Below are 23,792 nucleotides of genomic sequence, written 5' to 3' on the forward strand. Positions count from 1 at the left end.
ACATGGCACCCATTGCAACACATGTGAAGCAGTGTGCAACATGACCCCATAGGTACTTATGATTCAAATGGCATCAAACATCATCTCCTTAGTGTATAACTCAGAAAACACCAGGGGGGGGGTGTTAACAAATCAAGCAAGAAAACACAATTAGTGATATTTAGTGTACAAATTGAAAATAAAACTCCCTGTTAAAGATGCAGCAATCCCCAAAGTGATATCCCAACTCGCCAATCCAAAGCAAATAGTAAAAAATGGAGATGGACAAATAAAGCATATAAATCACTAAAAATCTTCTGCTTCAGCCATACTTCAGCATTTATATAGTGTTAATGTGAGTGTCTAGGTGTATGTGTGAGCGTTAGTGATTGGGTGTGTTTTAGTGTGAGTGTCTGTGTGAGTTGTTGTGAATGTGTGTTAGTGTGAGTGTCTAGATGTATGTGTTTAGTATCAGTGTCTGTGTGCAAGTTTGCCTCTCCTGTCTCTACTCTCAGTTTTCTCTATTATGTCTTTCTCTCTTTTTTTCTCTTTTCCATCTCTTCTCATTCCTGCTTTCTATCATCTTTCTCTTTTCTTGTGCCCCTCTTCTTTCTGTCTTCTCTCTTTCTCTTTTTATCTTTTCTTTTCTATTGTCCCCCCTTCTCCTCTCACTTAGCTTTCATTGTCTTGTTTTTTTTTTGTCTTCTCCCTAATAGACAAAATGTGAAATAAAGGCTCTAAATTATAAAGCCACAATAAAGATTGTCCAGGAAATGGCCCAGTACACGGTGGTAATCCTAGTTAGGTCTAGGGCAGCGCAGAAGGTAAATACGTCCTTGCTTTCCAAACAAAAGGCCTGCAGGAGGGCTGGATGTTCGTTGATCCTTTTTGAAGAGAACGACCACTGGAGTCTTCAAAGGGGAGGCAGAAGCCCAAAATGTTAACTCCTTCCCCCACAAAAAAGAAGGGATCTGGCCACTTCATATAAAAAATATATTTAAATTATTACACATGCACAATGCAAAATAAAAACAGTGCAACATGAAAGCAAAAAAAAGTGCAAATTAGGCCACAGCCCTAAGACTAACATAATACAAGTTCACGACACCACTGGCTAGTTTTACACTTTCACAATTAAATAAAGGGATCAAATAAGTAAGATTGTAATATTGGCAGGGGCACATTATCCTGGGGGTTCTTTAAACATGGCCACTCGTGGAGGATCACAGGCACATATCGCAGTGCTATGGGTGTGAATGTGTTAGTGTGAGTGCATATGTTTGTATTAGTGTGAATGTGTAAGTTTATGTTAGCATAAGTGTGTATGTGTTAATGTGAGTGTGAATGCGTGTTAGTGTCATAGTGCGTAAATGTGTGTGCTAGAACATCTAGGAGGAAGGTTCAAGGGGCTGGGAGGGCACTTGGCTTTCAGCTGCATTTTACTCGTTGTCTCCTTGACCCATCTTTTTTATTTTATTTTTATAGATGTTGCTGACCCTATGAAGTGCTTCCATTGATTATAGACAATGTATAAGCTTGGTTAAATAATTTATTTCTTTTAATGAGTTTATTAATCTCACATACTTTAGGGTAGCAGTTTAGGTACTAGTCAGCAACAAATTAGATATACCCAGAAGAATTGGCTGGGATGGCAACCCTATGCTTGTCAGATGTTTTTGAGGGGTATCTAACTCACTAGACACACAACATTACCATCATCATATTAATGCTGCTTATTAGACACACACCCATCAAGGTTATGTAAATCTGGCCCATATGATTGGTTTCGTTTAACCTCCCTCTGTTTGCTGCTGCTTTAAGTAGTTCTCTCCCTACTCAGTAAAACTCACTCTCTAAACCTTCTAAAGATACAACTTGTTTCTGGATCCTATTCCTTTTTTTGGTAAGATTTTTTCCCTTTTGTTTTGAATGTTAACATGTATATGCACATTTAATCATAAACTACCCTACATATTTATTTCATTTTGAGATACATTTTTGGACATTTAAAAACAAATTCCAGCTTTAGCTTTTCCTTTAATATGGGTAGGGTTACAATTTAATTATTAGATTATTACATACTGTTCATTGCTACATTGGACATTTTTTTCCACGACACTTATCTTTTTTACATGTTGCTAACAGAAGGACATCCATTACTCATTACACATACTGCATGCCAAAACTTACGTAAAATGTAAAATCTAATTGTGTCCTGTAAATATGTGGCTATGCTAGGTGCAGAGGTTCTCCAGGTCACAGGGCACCTCAAAAATTATTGGTGTACAACTGATTCATCAAAGTTGTTTTTATGACCTTTAATGCTAATGGTACAGTATATGTAATAATGAGCAGACATGCCCTGGGTGTTGGTGGCAATCATTTAAGAAACTTACATTCTTTGGAACAAATTGTGGAATCTCTGCTCTATAACAAAGTCTGCTTTGGTTCCTTAAGGATGGTTTAAAGGTCATGATACTAGGTCCTGGTGTCCTTCTGGCTTATAACAAAGATGTGTTTGGCCACAGGAGCTTGCACTGTGTGTTGCTATTTATTCCGCACAACGCAACATATCTTCAAGAGAAATATGTGGTTTCGTGTCAAATTGGTTGCATGCGGATTAACAGATATACTGGTATATGCTTTGCTGTTTTATAATCTACTGAGTTACAATGTAAAACACCCTAAGGGTATTCCACCTTTGTTTTCATCTGCTGTCAGTATCTCCAGAAACTCAGCTATAATCTAACAAGCTGGGTCTTGTGTTAGATGCTGCTGTTATGATAAATGTATCTAAGTTACTGTATATTTCAGTGGCAGACTCATCTATAGGTGCAGCTACAGTATATACTCTCATGCCCCTGTTTGTTTGCTTACAGGGGAGGGCAGGAAAGTTTTGGTATATGGAACAAGCCCAGCCAAGTGGTATATGTAGTAATGTAGTAGCTCCTAAAACACATTTAGAACACAGAAACCAGTTAGAGAATCTGATTACTAATCGTATTTCATTAACTGAGAAGTTCTTTGTAACAGCAATTAAAGTGTTCAGTGCTATTTTAAGAAATATACAGTGCACTTACCTCCACTATAGCACATCCAAGCACAACCACCAAGGAGTAGCTTAGGGATTTTGAATGAATGTCTCAAGTTTGGTTTCATAACCGTTATTATAGAACAAGACCACACTGCCGCAGCTCCCTCAAACATCTCCGCTGATGCAGTGCACCAGATGGTGCCATGGTACTGTGGCGGTTCTTATGAACTGGAGATGGGCCAACATTTTGAATACCATTGTTTAATACCCCAATTACTTTATGGTGACTATATCTCTTTAAAGTAGGGTAGGCTCAATTTGCAATGCATCTCAGTATAATTGCACGCTGGGACCAAAACTGGTTGCGTAGGTTTCTTGCTTAACTTCTACATCATGATACCACACCAAATAAAAACAATGATCTTGCTAAAGCAACACGGATCAGTCAAGGCAAAATCCACATGAAGGCTGCATATTATTATCAATGATGAAAGTGCACATACTGTACATATCACTTTCCCAGTCAGTTAATTTCATCATATTTCCGTAATGTTTTTTCCAGGCTAAAATAACCATAAGTAATCACAGCTAACTTTCTCAAGCTATGTAAGCTTTTGTCTAAATTGTGTCTTTGATGGAAACACCTTGCAGCTTTAGGACGAGGTGTGAAAAGTTTTTATCACATATACTGATATAAAAATCATTAAATCACTGAACCAGGTTATACCAATTATATTTATTATTGTATAACTAAACATGAATTATAAGTGGTTTATATTAATAGCGGTACATTGATGATTTAGATAAAAAATGTAAACAAATAAAATTGAATATGCCACTTTTTTTATGCAAGTTTTATGCAGATCATATCATGCATATTGTTCTGTGTACCATTTCTCCTCTGCATATATTTCCTTCTGTTTCCTTTTCTGCTCATAGTTTTCACGTCTTTTTTTATAACACTTTCAAAAACCAGTGATCATCTATACCAGCATCACAATTTAGCTGATTGAAATGATAGCGTATACTATCACTGGTACTTTTTGCTTTTAAATTGTGCATTTTTCAGAGCTTTACCACATGCAGGATCACCATAGTTTACAATTAATAATTATTGGACATACGGCCAAATAGGTGTATTAGTTAGTTCATTTATATAGACACACTGCTTATATAATTGTTTAGTATCTGTAAACAATTCTGCCTGTTTCTATTATTAACTCAACTATGGGTTTTCTTTTGTGTTTAATTATGTATGATTTCATGCTGGATATCATAAAATGTTTGATAATTGATCTAAATATAGTAGAGATCTCATTGTAGACAAGACTATTTGAAAAAGATCTTCCAAGAGGCAGAGTTACTTCACTGGTTTCCAGATTGTGCTGATGATATAGCCAGGGCATACTGCTTTGCCCTGCCACACATGATTGGTAGATTCTGGTCATTTGATGATGTCATGTCTCTGTTCTCAGCATCACTTAATGGCCACACAAGGTCAATTTTCCACGTTTGTGCAGATTAATTTCCTGCATTTCGTTTATGCAAATGAATAAAATATTGTTACATATTTGTGAATAATGCCACTAGTAATTTCTTAATGTCAGAGTAATACTTACCAAAATGATTTGTGTTTCTTCTCCCTCTAAAGAAAAATCATGAGTACAAAACCCAAACTTTACTACCTCAATGGAAGGGGCAGAATGGAGTCCATCAGATGGCTACTGGCTGCAGCTGATGTAGAGGTTGGTATGAAGAATAGATTCTTCAATGGTTACCATGCGATGCCAATACATACCTGGACTGACCTGGCCTCCTGTCCTTGTACTTATATACAAAACAATATTTAGGGCCTGGGCCACACCATGTCACTGCTCATCATCTTAATCCCACAAGGTTAAAAATGCCATCCCTTCTTCCACCAGGGCCCAGAAAATGCATCAATATTGGAGGTAAAGATGTGGGGTTTTGCCTCAATGTTGGAAAGCTATGTCATAGCTTTACAGAGACCAAATAAGGAGTCATTGTGTTTACCGAGTCTGAGATTATCTTTCATTGAGTCAGTTCATTAAAATTAGAATTATTTAAATTTCAAATCTTTTAGAAAAGATCAGGCTAATCTATAATTATAACGTCTATAATAAGACAGACTTGGGTAACTACCTAAGTAAAGCAGTATTTCATCGAATTGTTTCAAACGGAAGAGCTCAGTAACGGCTTTAACGGCTTTTTAAAGCTAAATTTCCGGCAAAGCGCCCACTTATTTTAAAAGTAAAATACACAGAATATAACTTGTGGCCAGCAAAACTGTTGTTTACTTTAGCATGGATACCATGTCGATTTGGTACCATCAGATTTTGCACACCTGTTGTTAACATGCTGATTGTTGTTGATTGGTTGAAGCGACCTTTGGATGGGTAGTTAAGGAGATGAGAGAAAACTGATTAGATAACGCTGGCTGTGCCACAGGCTGCTTCCGATCTGAGCTCGCATAAGGAATTTTTAAACTGAATATCTCCAAACAATTATACTGACAAAACCCCAAGCTATCTTTTAATAAAGTACGTTACTTATACCAAAGGCCATTGGTGATGGCAGCGTGAAGTGATGGCAGCATGACCTTTATTTGTAGTGGTTTTTAAATAACATAATGCCAGACATTGATAGATCAACTTTAACCCTCGCTTTGCTTGGGGTGATATGAACAACCTTTGCAAATGTAAAACATTAATTTTTAGGACACAATCACAATCAATCATATTTTGCCATATGTCATCATTTGTTTTTATTTGTCAGTTTGAAGAAGAATTCTTGGAGACAAGAGAACAATATGAACAACTGCTTCGTGGTACTGTCTTCATTTAATTATTTTCTAACAATATATATATATAAACAACATATATGCACAAGCATGTTAAAATATTCTATTCGTTTTCTGGAAATTTCAGTCCATTGATCTGAATGTGCTTTCTCGAGTGGATATTACCGCTGTATCAAGGATCTGTTAAAAATCACAATTGTATCCAGTATGTGATAAGTTTTTGTGTGTGTGAACAAAGTACTAATTTCTTACTAATATATATAATTCCAGTAAAATTGGCTACAATGGTTAGGTGTAAGTGTCATCAACAAGGTAAAAAAAGGCAGGTGACATGACATCAATCCACTGAGAATAATATCCCTATAATACTTTTTGAGATTTTTATATATTGCCAGCAGATTCCATAGAGCTGTTACAACAGATTCAGTAAAATAATTTAAAATCACACACAAAAACAAACTGGTACAAAAGCACAAGAGGGCCCCGACTCGAGCTTACAGTCTAGTCGGTGGTTGAGAGGGAAGTGAAACAGTAGGAGAGGACTGTTTGGATGGGGATGAGTTGATAGTGTCAGGATGATCTGTAGAGGTTGTTCATCGGTTCAGATGGCTTGATTAGGATGCTGGCTGAGAGTGCTACGAAGAAAGGTTGTACGCTTCTCAAAAAAAGGTGGGTTTTCAGAGAGGTTTTGAAATTTGTAGGTAGGGATCTCCAGAGAAGGGGTACAGCACATGTGAAATACTTGAATACGGGAATGGGAAGAGGTAATGACGGTAGAAGAGAGTAGCAGGTCATGAGAAGAATGAAGAGGGTGGTTAGGGGTTTATTTGGATAAGAGGGTAGAGATATAAGGGGGGTGCAGAGTTGTCAAGGGATCTCAAGATTGTAAGATTGCAAGCAGGGCTCTCTCCACCTAATGTATCGGTTTGTCTTACTCTATCAATTCTCGTCTTGTCATACCCCTTGAATATATGTATTGTATTAAGTGCTGCGTAAATTGTTGGCGCTATATAAATAAAAGATAATAATAATAGGTCAGGAGTTTGAATTTGATTTAGCAGGGTATGGGAGCCAATGTAGTGATTGGCACAGTGGAGCAGCAGATGAGGAAAGGTTTGAGATTTGCATAGTTTATGAATTAAGAACAATTGTTTCCTCAGGCAGTTTGGCGGAGAACATAAGCAGCAACATAGGAGAACCCTTTTCACTAATATAAAACCAGATTACATGTTTTGGAACCCACCCACAGTCTCACCCATCTCACAGTTTAACATGTAATTTAAATGTAAAGTACCAGACATACACAGTATTTTTCTATATAATCGAGAAAGTAAAAAAATAAGAAAATAAAATAGAAAATATATATTTGTATATACTTTGTATAATGCTGTACAATGCTGAAGTAACAAGAGTAGGAAGGGTAGGATTTACTTATTCCACTGCAAAACAGCTCTTGACCAATATAGAATATGACATCTAAAGACAGATTTGTCTTAAAATCTGAGGGTTATATACAAGAAATTTTTCTGAACATTTTAATATATGATTTAATATATTATTCCTACTAAATGGTAGACTATACATATAAAACATAGCATCAATAGAAAGACAAATCTATGATTTGTGTGTATACGCTAACCACCAAAAAGGGAAATTATGTTTCAGCAGACATGGTTACTGTGAGGGAGACCCGTACTCGGACTGAGTAGCTCCGCCATAAAGATCTTCCTTGCCGCTGAAAGCTTAATTGCTCAAGTGATTAACTCTTCATATTCCCCCAAGCGCTAGCCGAGACTTAGTGTGAAACAGAACTCTCTTTATTAAGGACAGCACAGATATATATACAGCAAACATGATAGGATTAAAGGTATAATCCCATCAACCACCAGACAGCCCGCAGCCTCCATACAGTTCTATGGCCAGCAATGCCCACCTGACAAAGAGTCTTTATTTTGGGATGATTCCGAGGGAGCGGCATCAATCCCAGGATACCAATGGAGAGCTCAGGGTCCGAAGATGTTATGATCCAAAAAGTGACGTGATCCGACGTTGGGACCTGAGCAACAGCTTCCCCGGGAACAGTCCGCGCGTAAATATCGAGGCCCCTTTTGAAGGCATCTAGTGTATTTCATAACACCACCTCCCTTGGCAGTGAATGCCACACCTTTATTGTCCTCACTGTAAAGAATCCCTTCCTTTGTCGTCTATGAAACCTGCGCTCTTCCAGTCTCAGAGGGTGACCTCTTGTTCTTTGTATATTTCTGTTAATAAACAGGTCACTGAAGAGCTCTTTATATTGGCCCTGCGTATATTTATATAATGTTATCATATCCCCTCTGAGACGCCGTTTTTCTAGCGTATATAATTTTAACTTTTTTAGTCTCTCTTCATAACTAGTATCTCCCAATCCCCTTATTAATTTTGTAGCCCTCCTTTGCACTTTTTCTAATTCCATAATGTCCTTTGTGAGGACCGGTGCCCAGAATTGTACCGCATATTCAAGGTGAGGTCTTTCCAATGATCTGTAAAGAGGCAAGATAATATCCTCCTCCCTTGAATCAATACCTCTTTTTATGCATGCCAAAACCTTATTGGCCCTCGCAGTTGCTTGCTGGCATTGCGCACTGTTGTCAAGTCTGTTGTCAACTGTTATTCCTAAATCCTTCTCACTGGTAGTTTCCCCCAAGGATATTCCATTTAAAGAATAGGTCGCATTTTTATTATTTTTACCATAATGCATAACTTTGCATTTCTCTATATTGAACCTCATCTGTCATTTGCACGCCCAGTCCCCAACTCTGTCTAAATCTTCCTGCAAAGAAGAAACATCAAGATTAGTCTGAATTACCCGGCCTAATTTTGTGTCATCAGCAAAAACTGTAACATGGCTCTGAATGCAGCTTGGGAGATCATTTATAAATAAATTAAAAAGAAGAGAACTGAGGACAGACCCTTGAGGCACTCCACTTAATACCTGCGTACAGGCTTTGAAATATTCCCGACCATGAAGGGGTTAGGAAGTGGTTTAACATACCATAGCACCGATGGAATAGTTTCAGTTGAACCATACATTTGATTACAGATAATGATTAATTTCTTATCCCACAGATGGATTTTTGCTGTTTGAGCAACTCCCATTGGTAGAAATTGATGGGATGAGGTTAGTACAGACTAAAGCCATTCTGCACTACATTGCTGGAAAATACAACCTGTACGGAAAGGACCTAAAGGAGAGAGCGTAGTAAGTGCATTTATTATTATTATTATTATTATTATTATTATGAAAACAGTAGCAATGAAAATATTAGCCCACATAATTATACTGTATATTTACTAACAAAATGTACAATAAGCTTATGCAAAACTTTGTAATCTAACAAGCACAAGAGACAGGGGCATCTTCTCAGCCTTTAACTTGTGCATTAAAAGTGCATATAGCTTCTGTGGGGTTTTTGGCACTCGATATTGTTGTTTAGGAGGAAGAATTAGCATATCATTTAGTTTCCTTTCCTGGTGTCCTCTCCATTCACCCCTGAACCACCAAAGAGTGTCAGTAACTTAACAAAGGGGAATTAATTGGTTAATAATCGTACAAACCCTGAAAATGGGAAATTAAAATGGTTGCTCACAGTTCCTTAGGTGTATTGCCAACTTCAGAATGTTGTATTTTGGGAAAAAAGTATAATAACTGTCCCTTTGCATGGTTAATGGTAAAGCAACCCGTCTTTTATTTTAAAATAATTCTAATACATTGCAATATTTTTTCACAATTTTAAAGTCCTTTTGATCCCTGCTGCTGGCAGTTCAATATTGAGCATAGCATTGCCCAAGACATTTTGGGCTATGCTTCCAACTTTGTGGGAACAGTTTGGGAAAGGCCCTTTTTTATTCCAGCATGACTGTGTCTTATTGCACAAAGCAAGGTCCATAAAGACATCGTGGATGAGTTTGGTGTAGAAGAACTTGAGTGGACCACACAGAGCCCTGACCTCAACCCCATCGAACACCTTTGAGATGAACTGGAACGGTCATTATGAGCCATGCCTTCTCGATCAACATGAGTGCCTGACCTCACAAATGCTATACTGGATGAATAGGAAACAATTCCCACAGAAATACCCCAAAATCTAGTGGAACACCTCCCCAGAAGAGTGAAAGCTGTTATAGCTGCAAAGGGGGGATCAACTGCATATTAATGTCTATGTAGTTAGAATGCAATGTCATAAATGCTTTTGTCCATATATTATACATACTGTATGCGTTAATAGTTGAACCTTATGTGATATGACTAACAAACTGTTTTTCTTCCCATGGTTTGCATTTAGCATTGACATGTATGTAGAGGGGACTTCAGAGCTTATGGCACTGATCCTTTCTTCCATCTTCTTGCCAGAACCGGACAAAGCAAAGCAGCTAGAGCTTGCTAAACAGAGAGCAATGAAACGATATTTCCCTGTCTTTGAAAACGTATGTATTTTCTTTAGAGTGCCAAAATTATAAATATTGCCCATATCTCTGTGCACATTCCTGGGCGGTGCATTTAAAACATTGTTATGGGGACTCCCATGATAAGTTCATGCACGCATAGCTTCATGCTTGAGCCTGTAACACTTGTAGATGCAGACATGACATAGTTTCTTTCAAGTAGAGCTTCAAATTAAAATTATTTTAAATTATTAGATTTGTCACTGGGCAAGAAGGCTGGTGATATTGGTGATCACTGTGTAAAAATGTACTAAAACTTTGCACTCTAGTGCTGTATTGAGCTTTTTCAGTACAGTACATTTAAAACTCCTAAAAGACTTCATGTGCATTGTGAACAGTCAACCCTAGTGAACTTTTCATGCAAGAAGGCCTGAGATGGCACGGTTGTAAAAGTAAATCAGTATGTTGACTTTCAAGAAATCTTGCCAAGTTAAGAAATGGACCCTTTCTATACATAAACTTCATTGCTTTACTTTTCTGACAGAGCCATTTTTAGACGAAAGTGAATTGTCTGAGTGGGGGAATGTGGTCCTCATGTGGGCCACCAAGACCTTGGCCGGGTCCTCCAACAGCACTGACTCCTCCTTCTCAGGTTGTTTCTGCAGCTTAGTGCAAGGATATTAGAACCCAGTGCTTAGCAGGCCAATGGTGCTGTTGTAGTTCTCAGTTTCTTGAGTACACCATGGCAGATAATAAGCAATATCATGCCATTCTGCATAGACAACGATGTGGGGCTTCAAGTGTTTTGTTTTTTTTTTAATTTGTTTTTGGGGTCAGAACAAATTGGGAATACGTTAAGTGACCAAGAAAGGAACTGATGGGGTGGAAAGGGTCAAAAGTGCGACTATGGAAAAGGATTGCACAAACAGAGGAAAACAAGACGAGGGAGCAACAAAGGTGTTGGGAAAGATTAACATTCAAGTCCCTGGGACAGAATTCCAATAGCACTGCTGGCTTTATTCATAATCAAAACATAATCCCTGAATTTAACTTTGTACTTGGAGAACAGATGCCTTGGTTAATCTATTTATCTGAATTATTTATGACACAGCAAAGTTACGATCTTGGTAATTGATTTTAATATTTTGCATTACTAGATGCCTGGAATCCATTCCTTTATGCATTTTCCATTTAATTTTATGGCCAGTCCTAAAATGACTAATGAGGAATACATCTGCAGAACATCTAGTATAACAAACGTTTTGGTATGAAATAATTCTTTGCAGGTTTTAGAAGACCAGGATTACTTGGTTGGGAACCAGTTAAGCTGGGCAGACATACAGCTGCTGGAGGCTATACTAATGGTTGAGGAGGTTCATGATGATGTCTTACCTCACTTTCCTTTGCTTCAGGTGAGTGTGGCAATATACGGTAATAAAGTATATATAGCACCTAGGCTCACCCCTGATATGTTAATAATATACATTGGTACACACTCATGCTAACACCAAATAGTGACACACTGTCAGGCCCCATTCAGGCTGCGGAGCTTCTTATCTCTAGTTTCCCCTGTCTCTCCACAGTTCCCCTGTCTCGCTGTAATCCATTGCTGGATTTCCTTATGCTCTCTCCTGCACTTCTGATTTTTTACTCCAGTTCTGCTCTTAGCTTCAGCTTTTGTTTTCTTTATAAGGTGTGCCCCACCCTTTTGTTATGTTTGTCTCAGTCTGCAGTCTCTAGGTATTTTTTATCTCTGTTCTGTGTTTAGATTCAATGCTTAGTTTCAGTTTATTAGTAATTCAGAAGGCAGGGTTTAGCATGCGTCATGTGTCAGTCTTTCATGTGCCTTTGCCCTCTTTTTCCTGAATCATCTGAGGATCTCGGCTCCTACTCCATCGCGTGTTCCTTGCCTTGTTCCCTGCCCTATGTTGTGTCCTGTACCATGTATGTTTTCGCTAGCTCGGTTTCTCGGCCTGTCCCCCCTGCTCGCTATGAGTATGCAGCATCCCACACATTTCTCTGTTGAGCTAGGTCTCTGTATTTCATATTTTGCGCCAGGCAGCACAATGTCTTTGGGCCGGCGCTGACACTAGCACGCACTTATAGACAACTGATTAGTTCCAAAACTGAATACATGGACTGAAAGGGCCTAAGCAATGATCATAGTTGTAATCTAACACTCACATGACTATATTAGGTGGTGACCACTTTGTAACTGTATGTTCCATTTTACTCACAACACATCACTATGCAAAATCTTTTCTGCCGTTTCTAGACTTTTAAAGAAAGAACAAGCAAGATCCCATCTATTAAAAAATTCCTGGAACCTGGAAGTCAGAAGAAGCCTGTGGCTACTGACAAATACATATCAACTGTACGGGAGGTGTTCCAGTTTTAATTCAGCATTTATAGACTGATCTGGATCTATACCCATTGTACAGCGCTATGGCGCTACATAAAACAATAAATAATAATAATGCAGGACCTGTAGAAATGTATATAATTTACTTCATCCCAATCTTTATTTCTAATGAAAAATGCAAACTGTAAACACCTGAGGTGGTGGGACCATAACACAACAAATTTAGCTTTGCCAGTATTTCCTTGTAATACTGTAAAACCTTGGGTATAGCACCCTTTTTTTTCAAGAATCTGTAAAAGGGGCACATATTATAGTGGAGTACTTAAAGCTGAAATAAATAAATAAATACATCTTACCTTTGAGACATGTTTGCAACACTGTCTACATCTGAGAGCCGGGAAATGATGTCATATCCCAGCACTCAGACTCTGGCAGCATGCTTGGACTAAGCGAATGCTGATGGAGAGGGCTTTGCAGGTTTTTTTCATGTGTTTATTTATTTATTTAATAAGATAACTGTTGTTTTCATATAAACTTCGAAATATGCTGATGTATCTGCCAAAACCTCTATATTACTTGCCTCAAAAAGATGCATGCATGCCATAATATGAGAAACCATACATATTATCTACTTAATACAGACATTGTACACTGACCACTGAAATACTAGTACCGGTATTTTAAATTAATAACTGGATATATGTGTATAAAATATACATTGCACATGGGAAACCAGTTTGACAAACCATATTAACATGAATTACTGAGTGTTAGGCAGTCAGTCTGTGTCCTCAAATGAATGTTTGCCAGAAGCAAGTAATAATTATCAGATAAAGTGGATGTTGGCAAGTGGTTACCTGTAACAGGGCAGGGTGAAACTGTCTGCTGCCAAGCCTTTGTACAGAACATAAAAATGATCATCTGCTAATGCCATGTATAAAAAGTGTGAAACACACTTAAAACTTAGTGACCATAAACATACATAATAGTTATCTTCAGGAGTCCAAAAGGTATTAAGGGATAAAGCCTTATTTGGTGCTAAAAATCACATATTAAAAACAAGAATTCTATGTTTTGTTGAGACCCTTTAAAAAGACCCAGATATTTTTTGTGGGTACATTTCCTTTTGTGAATATCCAACACTTACACTACATGACAAAGTCAATGACTAACCCCCCTGTGTTATCTTTGTAATTTCGCATAGATTTTTCACAAACATTTTTTACACAGTGATTTCTCGGGTCTCTACGAAGAGTGGCAGCTATAGAATACAGGTTTCCCGACTGTTGTATACGCCCTTGATTTAGTTGTGGCCATCACTCTTTTGTTTTAAAGTGTACTATAATGTACTAAGTTAAGGAAACTAATCACGTTATTTAATGCCCTGTTAAGTACTGGTTTACATCACAATAATCTACAGTGAAATTATTTTAGGTCTGTGAGCTTCCCAAGTCTAGATGAAAACACTGAGAATTCTTCCTCTTCCTCACGTACATCAATATATCCACTGTGATGATAAACTATCATTCAACACACTTTTATCCCCAGGTAATATAGATTAAATTCATTAAACGCATACAGATGACATTGCATTTAGTTTTACAAGCTAGCGATTTATTAATGTAAATATGTAAACTCTTGTAGAAATGCATCAGGAAAGTTTGTATAAAAATGTAAAAAAATGCTAATTGTAAGAAGTAGCTTTAAAATGTTTCAGTTTCTTAATGATATATCCTAAAAATAAATCATTAACCAGTGCTTTTAGATAAATGAATACACATCAATACAGCACCACACAGGATGCGGCATTGTATGGTGAACTCAAACATCCCCATCCTCCACCTCACCAACAGGAACGCTATCAGAAGATCACCTACAAGCGCAGGTACAGTAGACCTCTGATATTATTAAATTGCTGAAAACCCCCCAGATGAAACCCTACGAAGAGATCCACAAGTTATGTTTTAGGATCCACATACATACCGAGGTTAAATAAGGATACTGGCCAAACCATTACAGCCCATGTGATTAGGCAGATAACTGTACCAAATAATCTTTACATGGATTTAATACATAAAATAATTAACAGGAATTAGTATGCAATCTATTCAGAACAAATATCAGTGCAGATTCAATGTTAAATTATATTGCATAAGCAGGAGGTCCAGAGGGACAACTGATCATTGGCAAGCTTCCCAGCCGATGCAGTATCCTAGAAAAGGCCAAGTCCTAGTCTCATGATGATAAAGATGCTGCAAAAAAAAATGCATGTTTAGTACTTCTCTACTTCAAATTTTACTAAACTGAAAGGTTTACAAAAAATTAGGTTTTCTATATATCAGCACTAAGCAACATAATGATCAGCTGCAACATATTGTCCTTGCAATTAAGGCTACCCATTCTACTTTACACCTTTGGTACTGTACTACTTTATGCTGTATCACCTCATCTTAGTAAAAAAAAAAAGACATGCATACTATATTGTATTGCCAAGCAGATCACCCGGACAATAAGCTTTTCAACATCATGCAGTCTACTGATTGCCTTGTCTCCTCTCTGTCAGCAGGGGGCAGCACTCGTGTCTGCAAACCAATTCAGTTTGTGAAGTTGTACTTCTGATTGGGCTTGGTACCCAAACAGAAGGATTTGTCAACATAATAGAGGCCGGTCACGGTCATTGGGTGATCAGCAAAGCTGAGTGAAATACTAGAAATTCTTTTGATTTACTTTTTATCTAAATCCAAGGTAATTGCTGCTGAACCATGGAAAAGTTACAGGAACTAGGATTTTCCTGGGGCAGAAGCACTAGAGATGGGCGATTTATTTCTCATCCAGCTCTATTGACTAAGAAAGAAGATCAAAGTGAAGAGGAAGAAACAAAAATGATCCCTCTTTAAAATAAAGTATTTAAAAGGACCCCAGTGATGTATACAAAGACCCCAGGGGGTTCTCTGTCCATGTTTCACTGTTCTTTATAAAAAAAAATCTTAATATTGTAAGATTGTATAATACAGTCTTTCCCAAGCACCCTGTATCACCCCCGCCCCTCAAGAAAATGCAATGCCTCTCTGATGTCTAAGGAAAAATCTGGACATTACTATCCCATTAAGAAATATAGTGCTCTCACCTGATTGCGGCAATGACTCCAGCCGGCATTATTTTCCTAGATCGGTAGAACCTTGCACTCATTACCGTAGCCAAAATAATTGCTGCAACTGTGCAAAAGTAAATGAAATACATTTTTTGTTTGCACAAATGAGGAAAATAAAAAAAATCCATTTGAGAAAAAAACACAGTTAATTTATAAGCACACATATTGCTTAAAAGACAATAATCTTAAATTATTAGCAAACACTGTTTGGTTTATGCTACCATGTCAGTTTGTAGATGGCAAGGATTGTATGCCTTGCAGTGTGCCGTCAACGGAATATGGAAGGGACGAGGGAAATGCATCACCAATCTTCTTAGACACATATTTAGACAATATATATATATCTATATTATATTATATATTATATACAGTATGTATCAGTAGACTATATAATGTGATGCTGGTTTGGTTCTTTGTTTTTATACTGTGTTTTAGTTTAGCAGAGCATATGTTTGTCCTCATCGCTGCAAGACACAGGTATGAATCAAGGGAGCCCTTGGGACGCAGGAAATGTTTTGCTATTGCACGAAGGTTTAAAAACTCCCTCTTTATTATAATAAGCAGGATATCATAAAAAAAGGTATAAATAAAATTGTGTTAGGGACCTCCAGCACTCCAGTATATTTCAAACTACATCATTTTTTGTTTATTGATTTAGAAAGTGTAGTTTAATTTTACTCTTTTCCATGCCAATACTTACTACAGGATTAAACCTATTCTCAAAAGTTTCATGATAATGTGGATCTGGTGATTCAAGCTCCCATTAATGTCAATTGGAACTAAACACATGTAAGTTTTAAAACCATACCAGGGGAGGGCTGGCACCTTCTGGCCCATGGGAGGCAAGTAAAGCCATTGGCCCCTTACCTCCCCCCCAACATATGGACTGGCACACATATGTATACACATTTACACAAACTCACACACTAACACACATACACATAGTTACAATACCAACTAACTACTCAGTCACTGATACACACTCCCTCTTATACCACCTACTCATACACATTCATGCTCACACGCTTATACATCCATGCTAGCACACAAACACTTACAGATACACATCCATGCTAGCACACAAACATCCATGCTAACACACAAACACATCCCTGCTAGCACACAAATACTTATACATGTTAACACATTCTTATACATAGATTCTCATTCTAACATACACACCTACCCCCTCCATTATCTTCTCGCTCGTTTGCTCCCTCCCTCTCGCACCCCTATTAGCTCATTGGCAGCTTTCTCTCTGGCTACTTGCACAGTATGCAAGGAGCCTCATTTTCACCACATGGTCACGTAACCTTGCATTACATGACCCCACTGTGTTCTTGCCTCCCCTTGATGGTCCGAAATTGTTCACAAAGGGCCAGTCCAACCTGGGCTGCTATACACCTGCCAAGCCAGCCCAGCCCTAGGCCACATACTTTACATGTCTCACTCTAAGTGAGTACACTGAGAATCATGACACACAATCGCAGGTGGGATGCTATTATATAACCTTAAATGTTTCATTTTTTTATCAGTAACTCATGGTATTTTTCCATGCAACCCCAGTATTCTTTTATATTGAAATAATGATTAACTTGGGAGTTTTTTTTTTTACTCACACAGTGATATCTTGACATCTCTGGCATTGAGTGAAACACAATATGCTCCATAACCAGCTATTATGCCAAAGGTTAGTCCTGTAATCAAGGACACAATACTCCCTGCAAAAAACAAACAAACAAAAACAACAGAATAAAAACAATGCACATTCAAAGTCAACTGTACAAAAAGTGATCCTGATGTTCCATTTTGAATTAGGCACTTAATATCTTTAAAGTCACAAGCAAGGAAAGAAAAAAATGGTAGATTAGATTAATAAAAAAGATAATAATCAGTTGAATTTAAACCATAAACACAAGTCTTTATTAGCGCCCCCTGCTGCAAATTTGTAAAACCTGTCAAACCTATCATACTGGCTCCACTGGCGTAACTACAGTGGGTTGCAAAGGGGTACAGGCCTCTATGGGGCCTGGTGCGACCCCTTGTTCCTCACTCCTCATACCAATTCAAAATAATTTAGAAAGGACCATTCCGACCTGGACTGCACCACGAAAGGGCCATTTCTACACTATTTTGAACCGGCACGGGGAGACAGGACCGTATCGGGGTCATGTTACGTTGTGTGGTGAAACCGAGGCTGCCCGCCTCGTGTTTCACAGAGTGTGTGTTAGTGAGTGTGTGTAAGTGTGTTTACATATGTGTGCCAGACTGTTTGTTAGAAGGAGGGGGCAAGGAGCAAAGAAGGCACAGACAAGTTGTTTGGGGGCAATACTGGCACAGACCAGCTGTTGGGGGGCCCCCAGGGAAGTTTTCACACCAGGACCCTGTGGTTTCTAGTTACGCCCCTGACGGCTCCATCTAGGCATCAGCCTTAGAGGAACGGTATGGCTATAAACTGTCAGTATTCCATGGCCTTGGAAAAATTAAATTCTAGGCAAGTTAGGAAAGAATCAGAATTGTTAAGATCACAACCATCACAGTTACTCACCTTTACGGGCATATCCAAGGTAACCACCAAAAGCCAGAAGGGCAGCATAGCCAAAACCAATCCAGTCTACAGCCATTATTCTGACAGAGAGAAAGGAAAACAAGAGAATTCAGATTTATGTAAGAACATAGGAGACCAAAAGAATCATTACTAGCAAAAGGGCTAGACTAGGAGTCTGCTGGAGCTTCATGTTTTTGGAGGTTCTATAAGGGCACCGCACACAAATCCTCCACAATCCTTAAACTCATGAGGAATACAGATGCCTCTACCAAGAGTCTAGATATATATATATATCCTGCCCTTGGATGTATGCTGTAACGTATGTAATTATTCTTAATTAAACTTGTATGTAAAACGTAATGCTTAACAAAAGAGCACAGTCGGTGCTATGTAAGTAAAGTGTTAACACAACCTTAAATGCCGCAAGCGGTCTTTTGTATGACATATATGTAAAAGAAAACATATGTTTGAAAGTCTTAGCCCTTCCCAGAAACACAAACATGGCTGCTTGCTGGGTGTGAGCACCCACAATAATTTCTGAGTAGCATTCTGTGACAAGCGGGAAAAATGGGCATGTGTGCTTAACATGGCTCCTAGATTTGCTGTTGAGGTGTCGGTTCCTAAATCATTCAATTACCGTATTTGCTCGATTATAAGACAAGGATTTTTCCAGAGCAAATGCTCAGAAAAATACCCCTCGTCCTACAATCAAGAGGTCTGACTATGAGACTAAGATCCAGATCCCCGCAGCGCTGCAGGGGACCTGGATCCTCCTGTCTGGTAACCTCAGCAGTGAAGGTTGTCTATGGGCATCGCGCATACCTTCCCCGGCTGCCACAGAGGCATATAGGGGGTTAAAGGCATATCAGGGAGACAGAGTGGCATATAGGGGGGGGTATAAGGCATATCAGGGAGGCAGAGTGGCAAGCCTGGGGGCAGATGTGCATAACTGCCGGGCAGGTTGGCAAATAAAAGAAAATAAAAACATTTTTTTTTCTCAATCATAGCTTTTATTAAATATGAAAAAATATTTTACATTAATTAATATTTACTAATAAAACTTTTTTCCTATAGGGTCATCTTATATTCAGGCTTTTTCTTTTTTTCCTAAATTAATATTTAGATTTTGGGGGGTCGTCTTATAATCGGGCAAATACGGTAATTACAATATATATTGAAGACTGTCCCTTTTTTTTATAAATACAAGTTTGTATATTATTATTTAAAAATTGTATATATGTGAAACTGTACCCAAGGCTGGTGGAAAAGATAGTGGGGTCTTTTCACTAAAGAAAAAGCTTGCGAGAGCTGTGTTTCAGGTTTTTGATTTCAGACATTATTTTGAGGTCCAACCATAGCGAGCTTCTGTTGCAGGTAGAGCTTGCCTGGCACTGTATGATATATATAGTTAAAGAAATGCGATTTATCTCCTTGTCCTTATACAGGGCCAGCCCAGGCCTTCTTTCTGGATAAACCTGACAGTGTTGGCCCTTCATAATCAACGGTGAAGTTACAACTCTGTTTAGTGAATAAACCCCAAGGTTTTCCTTTACTATAACATGCTATGTAAGGCTAGTCTGCTACTGCCGCTTCCAGGACATATTGCAGTATTACAAACTGACAGATCCCCTATGCTAGGGGTCTCCAAACTGCAGCCCTGCAGCTGAAACAGTACTACATCTCCTATAATGCTCTTTCAGCTCAAAGGCTGGCAGATGAGCATGGGAGATGTAGTCTTGCAACAACTGGAAGGCCACAGTTTGGAGACATCTGCCCTATACAATAATATCATAATGGATCTGTGCATGAGCATTACACCAGAAATTACACTTTATATAAGTATATATATCTCAATATTTTGCAGGAGATAGCAAAGTTCCAAGTTCCTAAAAAAACTTTTCTTAGAGCATGCAGGCAACCTGTATAAACACATAACACTTGGGGTTCATTCAATAAACAGTATACATTTAGTACCGTCAACTCTGCCTTTCCTGTAGGAAAAACTTGCAGAGTCAAAGGATGGTATTTGTCTGTATTAAGCATTTTTACTCTCCTTTTGTTTCAGTTACTCCTACTACTCCTTTAGATTGTAAGCTCACGAGCAGCTCAAAAGCCCACCGTTGCTGGAACGTTGTATAAAAGTACCATAAGGCTAGATGGCAAGCTTATGGGCAGGGTTGCCAATTCCTGATGTATCTGTATGCATTAATGTAGATTTGTTATGGATGTGTTATCTGCCCCACTTAAATTGTACAGCACTGAGTAATTTATTGGAGCTTGATAAATTAATTGTATTAATAATAATAATTTGTAACAGCACTACAGAATCTATTGGTGCCATATAAATAAGTGTTTTAACGGTCCATTAAGATCCACAGGTCATAGGAGCAGCAGTATTTTAAAACATAATTTACTTTTAATCACCAATATTTCTTAAAATCAACACACTTTGTAACCCATATTAAAATGAAACTGCCAACATTTGTATCAAAACAACTATAGCCTTAAGAAAATATTATGTTGCTTTCTGTTTTGAAACACTTCTTGTTTTCACATATCACTTGCCAATCGTCTTCTTTGGGTAAAATCAATGACTTTACTTCCTCATAGTTTAAATGCACTTCAGCGCTATTACGCAATAGGCTTAACCCTTTCAACGCCAGGTGATCGTGCAAACACACACTGCTAATAAATAGCCTGATCCTGTGTACGATTAATGTCCTTTTATGAAGTTAATGAGATAGATAAATGTTTTATATTTATTTATTTTTTTTTAAAAAAATCCTTCCTGTACAATGTAATGGATGTCTGCACTACACGTCTTAGCCCTTTGACGTATGCAAGAACACACACCCCAGTGTAACATGGCGATCTGGTCTCTTTAGAAAACAAACCTAATCCTAAAATGTACCAAATCTCGTTTGCCCTATGCTTCCCAGAATCCACCTTCTCTTAAGGTTCCCCCATCTCTTCTGGGAGGCTGCTCAATGTATGCACGATTCCACTTCCTCTGATGAAAGTCATGCCAGGAAGGATCAGGGCTATATCTTTCCCACAAGCAGCACCCTTCTCACTGCCAACAGTTTGTGTACACAATACCACTGATCCCAAACCGGTAAAGTATCCCATTTAGTAGGGGTAATTTCATTAATCTAACTTCAATTAACACATGAAAGATCCAGAGTCCAAACATACCTCTACGTTGTCCCGCCTTAAGATCCTAACCTTTCAACTGTGACACTTGCAAAGTAAATAGTTTCAAAACACCCCTTTGGCTAATTGTAATAAATATGCATGTCACAAAAACTTTATTCATGATTTTAAGGCGTCTAATTGGTTTTAATGATTTTTTTGTACAGAAATGACAATTTTATTTTTCATGTGCCCCTCCTCCTAACAGGACCACAATGCCTCTTATATTTGCAAAAAAAAATTTCTTACTAAGTTTCCATAAATTCGTACTTCCACCTACAGGCGGCTCGAGGTACTGCAAGACAATATACACGCTAAAAGCATAGACTTCGGTGAAATGCAATTGCTTAAGGTGAACTACATCATTGTATCTTATCCGACTTAATATGAATACAGAATTAGTTTATAAAATTTTAAACTCCTTTTTTAATGTATCAGTGATTCTGCTTGCCGAGTCATCTATTATAAGAGCTGTTTCCCCCCTCTGTAAAAAGGTGGTAGATAAAAGAGTAGTAGATAAGTACAACATCCTTCCAGCCAAAGTGGTGATTACTGATTAATACATTAGGAACATTTCAGCATGCATGTGATAAATCCAGGACAAAGATTATACTTTCATCATCATAACCTTAAATTAAATTCCAGCTGCTGTCACAGTTAAAATTCATTTCACTGAAAGAGATCCATACCCTGTTGAGCCATCAGGCAACTTGCAGTACATGGATAAATCTATTTACTGTCCATTTAAAGCAAGCAGACAGATAGATCAAGCACACATATATGTCATCAACTAAAATACCGGTATATGTCAAAAATGGATATGATTAACCCTCTTTTTATCATATGTGATGACAATATATGAATAAAATCAATATTGGTTTCAGAAGTTGCACCTGTTTGTAAGGAATTTGAGGAATTTATTTTTGACCTATTTATTGTTCTTAGCCAAGAATTCTTGGTTGACCTAGTCCTCATGGCTAAACAATGACTTAGAACTTATTACTCTCATTAACCAAGACACATGACTACCCATTTTGGTGGACGATTTTAGATTCAGTGGATCAAAAAACAACTAGCCACACAGGAGAGAGGAAGCTTCAGCTTTGGAGCTGCAGCCTCTTTTTAAGGTAAGTGACTTGTTTGTCTGTTTTTTTTAAGGTTAGAGAAGTGTTCCTTTAAGCATTTTTAAATGTTTGCCTGCTGTCTCTGGCTAACATTTTTCAATTTTCTAATTTAGCCATATTATACTTATTGTGATGTAAATTGTGAATATCAGTTTGGAGATGTTTTATTAGTCGGCTGACTTTCCTTTTGAATAACAGTCCATCCTAGTTAATAAACTGTAATTGTACCCTGAGCATGTTGTACAAATTAAGTATGCTGGCTGGCTTGTAAAGGAAGCATTCATGTACCACCACTTTAACACTGACCATTAATATACCCTTTCTTTCCATCCTACTCACTGCTTGTTTGTGGTAACCATGTTGAAAGAAAGCATAGTAATGGCATATACATTAATAAGATGATATATGAAGCAGGAATCACAGTTTTAAATGCTCGTCAGAGGGAGATAAGATCTATTACAGGACAGTCCTTAGCCTGCCTTTTCATTAGTCTGGTGTCCTTTTGCTCCAAGTTATGGCTCTGACTGCCATTAGTTTAAATCTGCCTTATTGACAGTGAGATGGGTTATGATGTTTTATTTTACTAGCCACAATTACTTTTTAAGTGGTAAAGCCCATTAATACAATATCAAAAACACAGCAGGGGTCCTTTTTTGAGTAGCTTAAGGGCTATCATGTAACAGATCATTTACAAACAATGTGGAACACATAACATGGGCAGGTCAAGTCTATTCTTAACCTGTACCCTTACACCAAGACCTTAAAAAGGCAGACGGCAAAACATGCCATGGCACGCGAAAGGTCAGGGCATTGATCAGTTTGAATTAGCAGATGAATACAGACGAAGATAAAACAATGTCATTGCAAAAACGGTTAAGTCATCAGTTCTGTTTAGATTCCTAAAGCACCTACAGGACATAATTTACATCTGTGTACGCCAACACCACTGTTTGCCTCCTTGTTCTCAGATAAAGCAAAGGCTTCTATCAACTCGCATAATCTAATGTGTACCCCTAGACTCTCAGCCGTTCAGTCCTTGAGGATCACAAATTACATGATCGTTAAACCCGTTGAAATTATATGTTTTATGGTATCAAAATAAGAATTTTCATGTCTTCTGTAGCCATCTGTATTGGAGTTTTTTTTTGTGCAATAT

General features: G+C 37.9%; 2 protein-coding genes across 2 annotated transcripts; one reads left to right on the forward strand and one right to left on the reverse strand.

Moving 5' to 3' along the window:
* Positions 1–1,822: 1,822 nt before the first annotated feature.
* LOC128483478 (glutathione S-transferase 3-like) lies at positions 1,823–12,753 on the forward strand. Its single transcript, XM_053459691.1, has 7 exons — positions 1,823–1,882; positions 4,665–4,758; positions 5,810–5,861; positions 8,943–9,075; positions 10,160–10,301; positions 11,546–11,671; positions 12,535–12,753. Exons 2-7 carry the CDS (start codon positions 4,672–4,674, stop codon positions 12,655–12,657), a joined length of 663 nt encoding a protein of 220 aa, XP_053315666.1. The 5' UTR covers positions 1,823–1,882; positions 4,665–4,671; the 3' UTR covers positions 12,658–12,753.
* Positions 12,754–14,671: 1,918 nt separating this feature from the next.
* TMEM14A (transmembrane protein 14A) lies at positions 14,672–18,396 on the reverse strand. The gene is made up of 4 exons (XM_053458904.1): positions 18,321–18,396; positions 17,392–17,493; positions 15,749–15,836; positions 14,672–14,873 (listed from the first exon to the last, which is right to left on the reverse strand). The coding sequence occupies exons 1-4, from the start codon at positions 18,394–18,396 to the stop codon at positions 14,834–14,836; spliced, it is 306 nt and encodes a 101-aa protein (XP_053314879.1). The 3' UTR covers positions 14,672–14,833.
* Between the last annotated feature and the right edge of the window lie 5,396 nt (positions 18,397–23,792).

Source organism: Spea bombifrons, chromosome 3 (genome assembly GCF_027358695.1).
Source record: "Spea bombifrons isolate aSpeBom1 chromosome 3, aSpeBom1.2.pri, whole genome shotgun sequence".
NCBI classification, from domain to species: domain Eukaryota; kingdom Metazoa; phylum Chordata; class Amphibia; order Anura; family Pelobatidae; genus Spea; species Spea bombifrons.